A 14,883-nucleotide genomic window follows, 5' to 3' on the forward strand; every position below is an offset into this window, starting at 1 on the left:
TTCAAAAGAGGAAAGATGGTAATTAGTGGGTTTGATATATGTCCCTTAAGATGCTGCTGAGATTGGAGTAGGGTTTTTCTGTAGCTTTTAGAAGTCTCATTAGCTTGAGCACTAGCAAGAGGTAGACATTACAAATAAAAGTTGGAAGAGGCCATGAAAGAGTTGTATCCCTTTGTTGTGTCTGGGCGGGATCTGCGAGGTCCCAGAGACCCAGACCTTTGTGGACCGTCCAGTCCACATGTGATGCGCTTTTAAAGTCAGCATGCTGTTTCTGTGTCTTTCTTCCCAGGTTCTCCAAACGATAAGTCCATTAATGCGCTCCTGATGGCTGTCACAGGTATGACATCTGGTTCTGTTTCACTGTTCTATTTCCTCTATAAGTAAAAAGGGAAAAAGGAAACAATTTCCTTCAGTTTGAGTTACACTTAACCTTAATTACAGAGAATTCAGAGGGTTAAAAGGAAAGATTTTGTTTCTCTGCTGTTATGTGGCCGCCTCTATCCTTTTGTTCCAGAATCAATCCCTTTGTACAGAGGTGTCCTAACAGTTTTTGTTTTTTAAAATATATCTTTATTGATTTCAGAGAGAGGAAGGGAGAGGGAGAGAGAGAGAGATAGAAACCTCAATGATGAGAGAGTCATTGATCGGCTGCCTCCTGCACGCCCCGGACTGGGGATCGAGCCCGCAACCCGGGCATGTGCCCTGACCGGGAATGGAACCGTGATCTCCTGGGTCCTAGGTTGATGCTCGACCGCTGAGTCACGCCCGGCCGGCCTGTCCTGACAGTTCTGATCGTGCTCCAGCTTCTCACATCACTTCTGGAAGTGGCTTAGGAAGCTGCCACACTGGACACTAATTCACCAGCTTTCAAAAAGCCCAGTGCAGCTAGTTTTTGTCCTGTGTTGGAATTGTTCAGTATTTCTTCACTCCAGCACCAGATGAAACAATTGAGTGCAGCTAGGGACCATGTTATGGAAAAATTTCTCATTTTTAAACTTTAGATCATACTCAGGATAGTGAGAGCCTCTCATGCTGCCTGAGCGTTATGGAGCTGATTGCAGCCTTGTATACAGATTCATGTGGGTCAGCTCCTGCGTGACCCTCGGACAGCCTCCCGCGAGCAGCGCAGAGAGGCCCCCTGCACTGTTCAATCCCATTTTCTCATCTTTCCTTTTTCATCAGGTTTGGTTGGATCTGGTAGTCAGAGGCTCTGTGATGCACAGCTGCTGGGACAGAACTTGACAAGCTAGTGCAATTAGTTACTGATAAAGTGTGCCTCACAGGACTGGGAAGGCTGTGTGTGCACTATGTGTTTTGTATCTTTAGTTTCTATAAAATGCGCTAGTGTGTCATGTAATTCAAGAAGGGATTTCAGAAAAGTGGATGGTAACTCGTTTGAAGATGATACTGCCTGGGGGAGTTTTTGTTTTCACTAGCTCTTTTTCCCTTTTTTTCTTTTTCTCTCCAACATACCGATTGAAATTGTGGGATGTTTGCCGTGTTCACTAGATGCCTAGTGGGGTTGTGAACGGTGTTTTCATAAGCACCTTTCTGTTCATGACTTCAGGATTTTTTATTGGTGGACCTTCTAATATGATCAGCTCTGCTATTTCTGCGGACCTGGGTCGCCAAGAGCTCGTCCAGGGGAGCAGTGAGGCTTTGGCTACCGTCACAGGAATTGTTGATGGAACTGGGAGCATTGGAGCTGCGGTGGGCCAGGTAAGTGAGCAGGAGAGGGGTTGAAATTGAGTGTTAAGTGGTCCTTCAACCAGTAGAATTTACACCTGCCCACTGGGCCACAGTAGGTGGCACTCTTGTGCTGTAGTGTGTTGTACTGAGAGCCTGGGGGTGAGTCCCTCTCTCAGGTCCAGCTGTACTGAGAGCCTGGGGGGTGAGTCTTCTCTCAGGTCCAGCTGATGTGACCTCATATGGAAGGTGTCTCTACATTTTTAGTTCCTTTTTCCACATTTACTTCCAGATTCTTTCTGTCTGGAAATATGCTCACACCTCATCAGATAGGCCCTTCAGTGCCTAAACTTGGCACTCCAAGGACACATGCTTCTCATTTTCCCCCACCACCTGCCTTGCAAACCCTACCAAACACACACGTACGCATGCTCATCACATGGGACCCCACCAGAAGTGGCCAGGGACTCTGCAGGTGCTCTGAATCGTGTTCTCAGCTTCCTATAACTATGTCTCAAAGGGCAGTTTATAAATGTCTTATATCAGAATCATCTGGCATATTCATCAAAAGTACAGAGCACTAAGCTTACCAGAGACTTGCTGAGTTAGAGCCTGGGATCTGTATTTCAACAAGCATTGCTGGTGATTCTTTTGTGCTCTAAAGTTTGAGATCTAGGCTGAGATTGGCCTACTGTAGGTAGTTAGGACTGTTCAGATTGATCTTGTTGCTTAAATGCAGCCTTACCTTAGAAAAGGTATCTTGTCTGGAACGGTCACGAGCCATGCCTCTCCTAGGTTTACCACTACAGGTCATTGTGCGCTAATTTTGCAGAAATAAGGATTTGAAAGTCATCTGCATGGATAAAATAGTTGAAACTGGAAGTGATGAGGTGGTAAATGGGGAAGGAGAATATAGGCAAAACTTAAGGGGATGCCCAGAGGTCAGAGAGATAGGAAACCAGAATTTGAGGGCTGTTAGGTAGAGAGGGCAGGAGGAGAATGGAAGGGAGAAGGTTTATAGTTTGGACATTTAGGTCATTGCTGTTTTGTTTGCTTAGTGAGGATCACTGGCATCCAGTTGTTAATGAGAGGTCAAGTATTAAGGAAAGGAAGCCATCTCCATACCTATCACTGTCCAGCCATGCGTTATGTATTTATTTGTTAATGCCTGTCTCTCCCACTACAATGTAAGCTTCACTAGGGCAGCCTTTGGTTTGGTTTTGTGTTCTCCTGTAGCCCCAGTACCAAGTGTGATGCCTGGATCACAGTAGACATTCAGATATTTTGTTGGTTATAGAATTAGTGATTGACATGATTGGTTGGCTTAGCATATTTGATTATGAGACTAAAGGGGAAAAAAACTTTGTAGAGGTAGGAGAAATTGCTTCCTTGATCATGCTCTGGAGTGGGAACCAAAAAATGCTCTTGGCCACTGGTTGAGATGCCGTCATATAAGCAGTAAGGGGTGACGGTGCTGGGCATCCTTGTCTGAAACGGCCATAGTTTGTTGTCCTTCCTCATGTTCCCCTCATTAATCAGATGGGTGGATTACAGGGAACATTTCAGGGAGTTTATTTAAATTTTCATTTTATATATTTATATTTTATGTTTTTATTGTTTTCAGAGAGAGGAAGGGAGAGAGCGAGCGAGAGTGAGAAACATCAATGATGAGAGAGTCATTGATCGGCTGCCCCCTGCAGGCCCCGCACTGGGGATCAAGGCCGCAACCCGGGCATGTGCCCTGACCGGAAATCAAACCATGATCTCCTGGATCCTAGGTCAATGCTCAACCACTGAGCCATGCCAGCTGGGCAGGGAGTTTACTTTTATTTAGAATGTCTCACCTTCCAGCCTTCAGATTCCTAACTGTGAACTTGGGTGTGCATTAGACCAACTCATGGTTCAGCAGCAGGGTCAGGAGTAAGTCATTGTTAGCTTTACTCATTCCTCTTCCGGGTTGATTTTTGAAAGATTTCCCATTGCCTGGTATGAAACCTTAACCTTCCTGATTTACTATTAAAACTCCCCCAGCCTGCTGTCTCCCTAGCCACTCTCCTAACTCACCTTGAGTAACTTTGTTCTCCCTGCCTTTCCTTGGCTTCCCAGGAAAAATCGTCTTTTCCTTCTGATTTCCACAGCAGTTGCTACATTCCTCTCATAGAACACCTGTCACAATGGACCACATTTATTGTTCATTTATCTGTCCAGACCCTGCATTTCTTGAGAAGAGGAACTCTGTTTCTTCACTTTATGTTCCCAGCACTTAGTATGTTTTTGACAAATAGCAGGGACTCAATAAGATTAAATTGTAGTATCTTCCTAAGGAAAATGAGAGCAAGTGTTCACATAAACACTTATACACAAATGTTCATAACTGGATTATTTATAACAGCTAAAAAATGGAAACAATTCAGATGTCCATCTTATGAATGGATAAATGTGATATATTCATATAAAGGACTATTTGGCAATTACACAGAAATGAAGGACTGATAGATGACACAACATGGATGAACCTAAAAATAATAAGCTAAGTGACAGGAAGCCAGTCACAAAAGACCACATATTGTCTATGGTTTTATTCATATGAGGTATCCAGAACAGGGAGATTTGTAAGGAAAGAGGTTAGTGGTTGCCTAGGGTTGGATGGGTCTGGGGAGTGACTACTAATGGGTACAAGGTTTCTTTTATGGGTTGTGCAACTCCGAAATATTCTAAAACCCATTGAATTTTACATGTTAAATGGTGAACTTTATGTTACGTAAAATATATATCAAGAAAGTTATTTAAAAGAAAGATAAAATAACAAAGTTTGAATGGCCCTTACTTTCCTTCATGGGTGACTAGACTTCTGTTTTGTTGCTTCCTATGATGTGATCTGGGCTAAATCACTCAGTTGTTCTCCTTTAATTTCTTCCACTTAGAAAGCTCATGAGTAATGTGATCAAAGAACATGGGTTAGTTAAGCTCTCACATCTGTGGCCAATTGACTTTTGACAAGGGTGCCAAGACCATTCAATGGGAGAGGAATGGTTTCTTCACCAAAGGGTGCTGGGAAACTGGATATACACATGCAGAGGAATTAATTTGGACCCTTTCTACCGTACATAAAAAGGAACTTAAAATGGATCAAATACCTAACTTTAAGAGCTAAAACTATAAAACTTTTAGAAGAAAACAGAGACAAATTGTCATGACAAACATGTACAAATGTCCGATAAGCACATGAAAAGATTCTCAACATTCTAAGTCATGAGTAAAATGCAAATAAAAGTCACAGTGAGATACCACTTCACACGTATTAGGATGGGTATAATTTAAAAATCCCAGAAATAGCAACTACTGATGAGGACAGGGAGAAATTGGAGGTCTCATACATCGCTGGTTAGAGTGTAAAACGGTGCAGCTGTTATAGAAAACACTGTGGTGGTTCTCCTAAAGTTAAACATTAGAATTACCATATGACCCAGCAATTCCACTCCTAGGTCTGTATCCCCAATGAACTGAAAACAGAGTTTCAGATATCCTATGCCAATGTTCACTGTAGTACTATTCATAATAGTCAAAAGGTGGAAACAACTCAAGTATTGATCAGTAGATGACTGGATAAACAACAGGTGGTATATCCATACAGTGGAATATTATTCAGCCATGAAAAGGAATGGAATTCTGATATGTAGTACAGCGTGGTTGAACCTTAAAAACAATATGCTAAATGAAATAAGCCAGACACAAAGGACAAGTACTGTGTGATTCCACTTAACCTAAAATATCTAGAATAGGCAAATTCAGAGACAGAAAGCACATTAGAGGTTACCAGGAGCTGGGGAGAAGGGGGCAATGGGGAATTACTGCAAAATGGGTACAGAGGTTCTGTTTGGGGTGATGAAAAATTTTGGAAACAGATGGTGGTGATGGTTGTACAACATTGTGAATGTATTTGATGCCACAGAGTTATACACTAAAAAATGTTTAAAATCGCAAATTTTATGCTATATATTTTATCATAATAAAAAAAGTGGTTAAATGTTATCAGATCCTTTTTGTTAATCAAAAGTAAAGTAAAAGAGTATGTTGTAAAATGTTAATCACACGGTAATCTTCTGAGTAAACAGCATAATTATAAAATGAGTGGTATACTTAAAAGACAAACTATTTTTGAAAGCATCAGTTACAGTCCCTTTCATTGGAAGAAAGAATGACTAAATGGAAGTGAGTTGAGGGTGTTCGTCTTCCTCTCTTCATAGCAAAGTGAATAGAAATAAACCTTCCGAACTCATGTCTTCTGTTATGTAGTTTTTGTGTTTGGACTCAGCCAGTTACAAAGTGAAGGCCGTTAATAAAGCACACATGGGGGCATGTGGGTGAAAGAGCTTCGTAACCTGCAACACAGTGTACAAGTCCCAGCTTGCGTCTTACTTTCCAGAAGAGCCACCTTTAATTACTTATAGCTACTTCATTTTATTAATTTATGAAGGATTATATTCTAATTTCTTTCTCTCCCTTTTAGTATTTAGTGTCTTTGATCCAGGACAACCTCGGATGGATGTGGGTTTTCTACTTTTTCATTCTCATGGTAAGTGTGTGGCCCCCTTTTTTTGAACTAGTAGGTTTTCTTATTGATTTAGTTCAAAACATTTACTTAAATCACTTCTTAAATCAGCAAAATTGCTGATTGCTTTTAAAGACCCTTTAGTGAAAAGTAACATTTTATTAGTCTAGAAGACATTCTCTTTTCAAGGAGGGAAAGGGCCCTTAGTTTTCCATTGACCTGAGTCTAATGAGTATTGTTATTTATAAAACCAGAAAACATGACAGGCGACTTATTTAAAGTATCACTGCCATTAGTCGGTGTGCTCTTCCAGGGTACTCTGCTGAACATAATTGGAGAATTCCAAGGGAAATTACAGCGTGCGCCAAGCCACCTAGGGTTAAAAAAGAAGCATTGCTATGATTAACACTGGTGTGCCGGTTCTAAAAAGAACCTGAGCCTCTTTGAGAAAATATCTGTGTGCCTTAGACATTCTTGGCTGGAATTCGGTACTTTCTGAGAAGTAGCCCATACAGTGGGGTCTGTGCTTTTGGAATGTCGCTTCCTCTTGAATAAGCATGTGACAGTTTGAACCATTATTGGTGAGACAGTGCTCAAGACAGGTCTGCTTGAGAGAGTCTAGTGACAGCTTCGTCCACCAGGGGGGAGGCATTCGGTTTGCTGACCCTAAATCTTGGGCATCCTAATTGGAGGCAGCCTCAGTCGTCCCAAGTCCAGACACCACAGTCTTGTTCAGGGAGTCCCAGGTAGTTCAGCACCTGGAGCCCTCTGGTGCTACCTGAAGGCGTATGTTATCTGCTGTCACAGAGGATGCTCTCTTCTACCCAACTGCCTTTTAGCTTTTAAAGGCTGGGTCATGAAACTCCATCCATGCTGACATCACGCTAAGCAGAGGGAAACGTCTCCTGATGAACTTGCTGTTAAAATCATACTAGAAGTTGTAATAGAAAGAAACTGGATCTGTTATAAGAAACACTTTTTAAAATCTGTGCCCCAGTATCGATGTTCTGTTCCACCTGTCACAAATTATTTAATTTGTTTACCTTAGTTCTTTTATTTGGAGACTGTAATGTCACATTAAGTATTTTGTAATATTAACTAATTTTTAAAATCATTTTCTAATTCAGTGAAGATTGGAGTTACCTTTCTACGAAGTCAGAATGAACATAATTGTCCAAAGTCATTATTATGTTCAAAACATGATGCTCCAACAGAGTTAATTCAGTTGTTACTGCATATTTAATGCTTTCCTTCTCTTTGCAGACAAGTTGTACAATTGTATTTATTTCGCCATTAATAGTGAGGGAAATGTGCTCTCTTATGCAAAGACGACAAACGCGCAGTACTGAGTGACTGACTGGTGCCCACAAAACAACAAGATTAATAGGAGATACATCAGGACTGTTACTTCTTTTAATTCGTCCTATTTTGGGGTTGTCTTAAGAGCTCCGACATAACCTCAGATTGTCAAGCCTCTTTCAACAGCGTCAGACACCCAGGTGCTGACCAGTGAAGGCGGGCTGTTTGCTACACTACAGGAATTATCGCTGACGCTGATGAACTTTATTGTTTCATGAATGTACAAATGGTCTGTGAATTTGCCAGTGTCTTTGTCAGGCCTGTTGAGGTTTCTCCCTTTAACCTTAAAGGCTACATTGGACTTGGCCCCCTCTTCTGCAGCCTGGGAAGCTGAGTGACCACGAGGAGCCAAGCATGGTTTATGTCAAGGCTGGGCTCCATGAATAGAAAGGCTCGTTGCATTTTGCTTTGGAAATGAGTTTGCAGAGTGGCTTATCTTGGCAGCATCAAATCCTGATAAAGTGCTCCAGCTGGATGCAGCATCAGCCAGCCTGGGACCAGGAATGCTTTTGTTAGCTGTGGTGAGAAAAATCATGCTACCTGCAGGAGCAGAAGTGTCTCCAAACTGTTGTCAGCTTGCTCTCCATCTTCATTCAGAACTAACTCTGGCTCCTGGCAATGTCGAGTCACCCTTTCAAGGACCACGAGGTGGATCAGTTGTGAACATTCCAATGAGAAACCCACAACCGAAGTACTCAAGCCCAGGTTTGCTGTCTGGGATCCACGAGGAAGCTAATCGGCTTGGCCCTGTGTTCAGAAGACTGATCTGTCACAGCCAGGTGCTGTGAGTTAACCTCAGCGGAAGACTAAAGTTAGAGAAAAAGGAAGGACCTTCTGTCCTGGGAGTTAGCTGTGTGACATTGAATCACATTGATGGACCACGAGGGCCTGAGGAGTGTTTAGGTATCTGTTCTTTAGAAGTTTGTAGAGTATACGTCTCCAATAGCATACTATTAGTATAGTGAACTCTATACTAATTGTCAATATTTTAAGGCCGTTCTGGATAAATATTCTAAATTACGTAAGCAGAATGGGGGAGAAATGTGCAATTTTGAGGACTGCATAATTTGCATTGGGTTAGGGAATATTTTTAGCCGCCTGCTTTATACTCTGAAATGTGGTGTGTTTGTGAACCTGTAAATGTTATTTAATCAAGCAGATTTCCAATCAGTTAATTGCTCATTACTGACAAAAAGGGAAAATATGAAACAGGAAGGGAAAATAAACTGACTTTTATAATAAATGTCTGTCCATCTGGCTATTTAAATTTACACTCTGAGCTTCGTTTTCGAATGTGACTCATGCCCGTGGTTTCCGCTGTTGCGTGCTCCCTCGTGCCCACTCACCGGCCCCATGTGGGTCGTACCGCTTCTCCGCGCGGAGGTGCGGGCGGGCCCATCTCTGCTGGCTCTGCGGCTGCCCTCCCTTCCCCTTTGTGTGAGGTGCTGTGCTTGGCGAGCTGCCTGGTTGTCACTAAGAGCTGTCGCGGACGAACCCCATTCTGACATTTGGCTCAGCTTCCTTTCCCCCGACGTGGTCAGTGTGGTCACATCTTTTTAAAATTTTTTAAAAATTGGAATAATTTATTCTAGCAAAAGTACAAAGTATAGAAGATTAGTGTGTTTGAATCACTTCTGAGTAGAGAAGGTCCCCACTAGTAGGTGTGAGTTTTGGAGATGCTCAGAGTGGAGACAAGTGGTGGCCCAGGCTTCCGACTGCCGCCAGGGCACGAGTCCCCAGACTGAGCGTGTGCTGGCCATAGAACTGCAGCCGTTTGGGGTTTTCCTCTACATTTTGAAAGTGCCACGGAAAGAATGGGAGACGTGTTCACTGAATTCACAGCTGGTGGTTAGAAAATGAAAGAAAAATGTTGAGACAAAAGGAGGAAGAGCCAGGCAGACGAGGGGGTCAGATGGACAGTCCAGAGGCGCTGATGGTGCAGCACGTGGTCTTGTTCTGCCATCGCCTGGCAGCTCCTGTCGGTGGAGCTGCCGAGAAGCAAGAACTTGCCTGTGGAATCCTGCTCCGTTCTTCTGCACAGTTACTCAGAGCACAGTGTTTTAGATGGTTCTCCCAGCTTGGTGAGTTGGCTTTAAGTTTGTTCTATGTTTGTGGCCCGCTGGCTCACCGTGCTGTGCTGATGGCGGGGCCACCGATGGCACTTTCTGTAGCCTCTCACGTGACATTGGTCACTTCATCAGCAACCAGAGCAGTTTCCTCCGCAGCCTGATAGTCTTCCATCTCTGCTCGGCGCGTCCCCTCCCTCCCCGAGTCAGTATGTCACATCTTCCTATCCCAGCACCAGCTATTGTTTCCTTACCCAGTTTAAACTTAGATGCACCGGAAATGAAATAAATAAAATAATTGCTCAGCATTGAACGACATTACTGTTGCACCCTGGATTTATTTCCTTACTGTTCTAGTTCTGACCATCTGTGCGGGAATCAGTGTTAAAGAACTCCCAAGAGTTACCTTCACTTTCTTACTGACTTTCTTCCCTTGAACAGAAGTCCATGGTGAGGCTGATTTAGGGATGGAAACGCATTGTTTTCTGGCAGCACAGCCTCTGCGGCTCACTGGGTTGAAATGAAGCGCTCTGGCCTGCCTTTTCTTGTTAGGCACCTGCTCTTCTTGCGTGTAGTGTGACAAAGGAAGGAAGGCCCCTCCCCCTTCCTGCGAAGCCCCTTCCTTCCTGTTTCCTGCAGGACCAGTCCCCCGTTCACCGTCCATGCAGGAAATGTGGGCATCGTGATGCTCTCACCCACTCCTTCCCTTCTCCAAAACCTCCAGACGTCCTCCCTGCCTCCCATATAAGTAGCTGATAAAATCCTCTCATCTCTACTAGTTCTTCTGACTCACGTCCTGTTTATCTTTTCACGGCCAATTCCTGTGAGTTGCGATCGGCCGCCTTCCTGGCTGTCCTACTGACTTCCTCCTCAACTAGGTAACTAACTAGGTAACCGTGCCTGATATCCTGACACATTAGCAACAGCACTTCCCTTTGCTCTTCAGGCGTCCTAGTTTGGACACCCTATCCTTATCCTCTGACATCTTCATCACCCGACAGAAACCTTGCATCGAAAGGCCATAGAACTTGGAGATCTTTTTCTTTTTTAGACATTTCCTATTCTTTCTTAATCTTGCTCTTGTACTTGACACTGATAACCACTTCATCTTTCCCAGGACTTTTTCCCTTTTGACTTAGATGGCATTTTAATTTATTGATTCTTCTTACCTCCTTGTCCCTTTGACTGGGTCTCTTCTCCACTCACCCTCTGCTAGTTTCCTTCCTGTAGGTGTCACCAACTTTCTCTGTCCAGTTCTCAGAATCTGCCAGTAGCTCTGTTAAATACTCAGTGAATAAGAAACCACTAAAGAGAGGTATGGCATCTGCTTGTTAAATCCTGCTTGGCATGAGGTTTTTCCATCTAGCTTCAATCTACTTCTTTTTAATATGTTTTTATTGATTTCATAGAGAGGAAGGGAGAAGGAGAGAGAGAGAAACATCAATGATGAGAGTCATTGATCCACTGCCTCCTGCACTCCCCTTACTGGGGATCGAGTCCACAACACGGGCATGCGCCCTGACTGGGAATCAAACTGTGACCTCCAGGTTCATAAGTCGATGCTCAGTCACTGAGACATACTGGCCGGGCTTCAATCTACTACTTTACTGAATCTCCCATCGCCTCTACATGAACCCGCTACAAAATCAGACCGGTCAGCTTATTGCTTAGTACCAATGGCAGTGTGTATGCATATCTTCTTTAAAAAAATTTTTTTTTTAAAGGAAACACCTGTTTTTTTAAAAACTGAAAAAATCTGATTGTGATAAAATACAAAATTTGCCATCTTAACCGTTTCAGGTGTACAGTCGAGTAGTGTTAAGTATATTCCCATTGGGGTGCACACCTGTCTTGATTCACACTTCTTGTCTGTAATACCCCTTTGTAACGCTCAGCTTTCCGAATCTTAGTTTTCTTTCCCAGCCAGACTTATTGGCCCTCTGCTGTCACCCCTTCCTTTGGTAGCAGTATCAATATTACTTATTTGGTGTTAAGCTGTTTCTGTCTTACCTGTTTTTCTCACTCCTCGGGAGAATGTGGCTCCTTTTCTCCAGCCCCCAGTTTCTTGCATGTTGGGTCCTGAGTAAATGTTGATCATGCTAGAAATGGTGGAAAGAAAATTCGACAGTGGAGGGTGGGCCAGGTGGGCCGTGACTCCCTGACCCTGCAAACAACCTTTGGCCTTGCAAAACGCAGGACCCAGTCTCCCGCGGTACGTGGCCTGGTCATCCCCATGTCCATTGTTCAGGCCACTGTCTTTATTCCCACTGCTCAGTCCCAGGTAGAGCACACAGTTGGCCTGGGCTGACCAATTTTACTGCCTTGTTTTGTTCACAGGCTGTTTCTGGGTAAGTTGCCATTTCCTCAATTAAGCTGTGAGCGTCCAGGAGTCAGTTCCATGTCCAAGGACACTGGAGCCATTTCATCCAGATAGTGCGTTTACCTTCCCAGGTGGCCTGTGGACTTTTAGATTCAGGGTCATCTTCTCAATGCTTTTCTGGAAATGCCCTGAGCATTTCTGGTGACCAAGTTAGTTTCAGCACCTATCCAGAATAAATCAGATTGAACATGAAATACAGATGTCTGTATCTGATGATACAAATCACTTAAATGATTATATATGTGTGTATTATGTAAGTCATCTATGACTACATATTCATAACTATGTTATGTAATTACATATACAAGTATAACTTTAGGTATGTAAGTATACATGCTCGCGTGCATACATACACATACGTAAGCATATACATATCTCAAGTCTAATACATGAGAAGGAATTCTGTACCTGAGCATCCAGCGGTGTGGTCTCCCCATCAGCACTGATACAGTGCTTAATATGCTCACACCTTTTTTAAAATGCCATCCCATTCACAGCTCTATCCCACCACACCTTTGTCAGGTAGGCAGGGCAGCTGGTTCTGTTCCTTGGATGTGAGAACAGACTCAGGGTAAGTGGTCTGCCCGGGGTCACACAGTCTGATAAGTGACAGAACAGGGACGAAGTCACAACCCAGGCCTTTTGACTTAACTCCAGTGTTGTTTCCACAATGCCATGTGGCCCCTTCTCATTTACCTTAATATCCTGTCCTAGGTTTACTTCCGAGCTATAAACTGTGCAGCTGCTCTGTGTTCTGAGGGCCAGCTTCCTGGAGGGTGAGCGGGCCTGTCTGACGCTGTGGGGTTTTGCCCCCACCCCGCACCTGCTGCTTGACTGAGCGCCCCCAGAACCCCTCAGCAGCCCTGGCCCTGCACCTTAGCGCCTCTGCAGTGCCTTCTGCTCCAAGTTTTTTTTAAAAAACGTCTCTCCCCTCTTTTTCCTGGGCCTTCTGTCTGAGGCTCAGGAGGGTTGCGGTGTAATCTCTCCCATTCTCCCCAGCCCTGAGAAGGCAGGGCCACCTGAGCCAGGTCTGCCTCCTTCCTCGTGACCAAGTTCCTGCTCTTCCCCTTCCTTCTAATGAATGTTTCATTCACTCTGAATGAGGCTCTAAAATGCCATGAGTCAGCTTTTTACTGCCTGCTATTGCCCGCTGATTAAAGAAACAATTTTTTCCGTTCGCCCTTTTAGAAATTAGATAAAAAAGTAGCAAAATCACTGGAGACTATTTTAAATCCCCTTTATCACAAGGAAGTTGTCATCTCCTAACTTCATCGTCAGCGAAATGCTTATGAAAGGGCCACCCTATTTGATGGCAGTGTTGTTGTGGATTTTAATGGGATAATTGTATTTAGGTAAAACCTTTCATCCGAGGACTTCAAAGACTTCTCCCTGTTTCATAGTTGTTATCATGCCCTAAAGAGTGACATCAGGATACCATGGGCCTAGACTGTGTGTGTGTGTGTGTGTGTGTGCGCATTTGCCTATTTAGTGTTTTGTTTGCTTTCCTAGCCTCACCATAGGAACCTCACCATAGGTTTATGAAACCTGACAGTGTGACAGTTGGTTGCCATTAAAAAATTGTACCTAATGAACAGAGACATGACTTACCTTTGTTTCGTGGCATGAAGATGTTAAAGGGCTTATGAAATAAATAAAGAACAGCCCCGATGGAGCCAGGAGGGTGGGCCTGGGAGGTGAAGCAGCCATCCTTCCCCAGATGCCCCCTACTCGTGAAATAGGTTCGATCATTGTTTGCACTACTTGTTGGGTTCACATAGATGATTCTGGGAACAAGCTTTTGGGGGAAATGTAAGTACTGCATAGTCACCCAGATTGTCCTTTAACAGAACTTTTGGGAAACAAGCCTGTGCCATGACTGAAAGTAAGGTCCCTCATTAAGTTAAAACAACACCAAAGCCGCCCCCCCCCCCATATACCTCCCTACCCCTGGTCTCTGCCATCAGTTATTTATTAGCTGTTGAAACAGCCTCTGGATAAAGGGATGGGTTAGTTAAGAGAAGAAGCTTTTAGCAAGAGTGGCCCAAAGGAATGACACCATTCTAGCCCCCCCCCCAACACACACACACATCCATCTGCTCTGTGGGTTTGGCACAGTCTGTAACCAGCTCATTTAATGCTGCAGGATCATGGTGATTCTAACTCATAAGGAGATGTCTAGATCAACATTTATGTTTTACTCCTTCCGCAAAAAAAGCAACAGCTCACTGTTAAGCCCTTTTCCGTATCTCCGGTGGTTTGTTCCTCTTGACTCAGCAGGGGGAGACAAAGTTGCAAAGACTTGGCCTGCTGTACTTTTCAGCAGGCAAAGTGCCTCGTGTTCTTTATTTCATTATTACTTTATATCCGTTTGTTTCGAAACCCTCCTGGCTGGTTATTCTGGTTGAAGTTCTCAGTTCCTCCTGTCCCCAGCCTCCTGTCACCACTGATGACTGATGACAGCCTGTCTTACTGAAAGATCAGATTATCTGGAGTTTCTCCAGTTGGACAGTTCTCTGTCTCTCAGAGGAATTAACTTCGCTCTAAATCCCACTCCCTTTGATTAGTTTCTCTCCACTATTTTTTTTCTTCTTCTGTCTTTAAACTCTGCAGGCCCCTCAGTTGACACCTTCAACCATCCCCTCCATGCCTTGCTGCTACCATTCCTTCTACTAGGAATAGTGAACAAATTCTCCAAATGGATGGTCCACCCATGCAAACCTGGAAGGTCTACTCGTGCAAACTCAGATGGCTTACCCATGCAATTCCAGATGATCTACTCATGCAAACCTGGATGTGTACCTGCGAAAACTGGATTGCCTACCTGTGAAAACCTGGATGAT

At 43.8% G+C, this 14,883-nt stretch overlaps 1 protein-coding gene across 2 annotated transcripts in view; it reads left to right on the forward strand.

Annotated features, from left to right (window-relative positions):
• The window catches only part of SLC37A3 (solute carrier family 37 member 3), a 42,793-nt gene extending 32,813 nt beyond the window's left edge, over positions 1 to 9,980 (forward strand). Inside the window, exons 13-16 of one of the 2 annotated variants that reach the window (XM_081146766.1) lie at positions 290 to 337; positions 1,568 to 1,719; positions 6,197 to 6,262; positions 7,502 to 9,980. In XM_081146766.1, coding sequence (XP_081002892.1) covers positions 290 to 337; positions 1,568 to 1,719; positions 6,197 to 6,262; positions 7,502 to 7,591 — 356 coding nt within the window. In that variant the 3' untranslated portion in view covers positions 7,592 to 9,980. The remainder of the gene's footprint in view (positions 1 to 289; positions 338 to 1,567; positions 1,720 to 6,196; positions 6,263 to 7,501) is intronic. The other variant, XM_081146767.1, reaches the window with a different exon arrangement.
• The last annotated feature ends 4,903 nt before the right edge of the window (positions 9,981 to 14,883 follow it).

This window comes from Miniopterus schreibersii, assembly GCF_964146895.1.
Source record: "Miniopterus schreibersii genome assembly, chromosome: 9".
NCBI classification, from domain to species: Eukaryota; Metazoa; Chordata; class Mammalia; order Chiroptera; family Miniopteridae; genus Miniopterus; species Miniopterus schreibersii.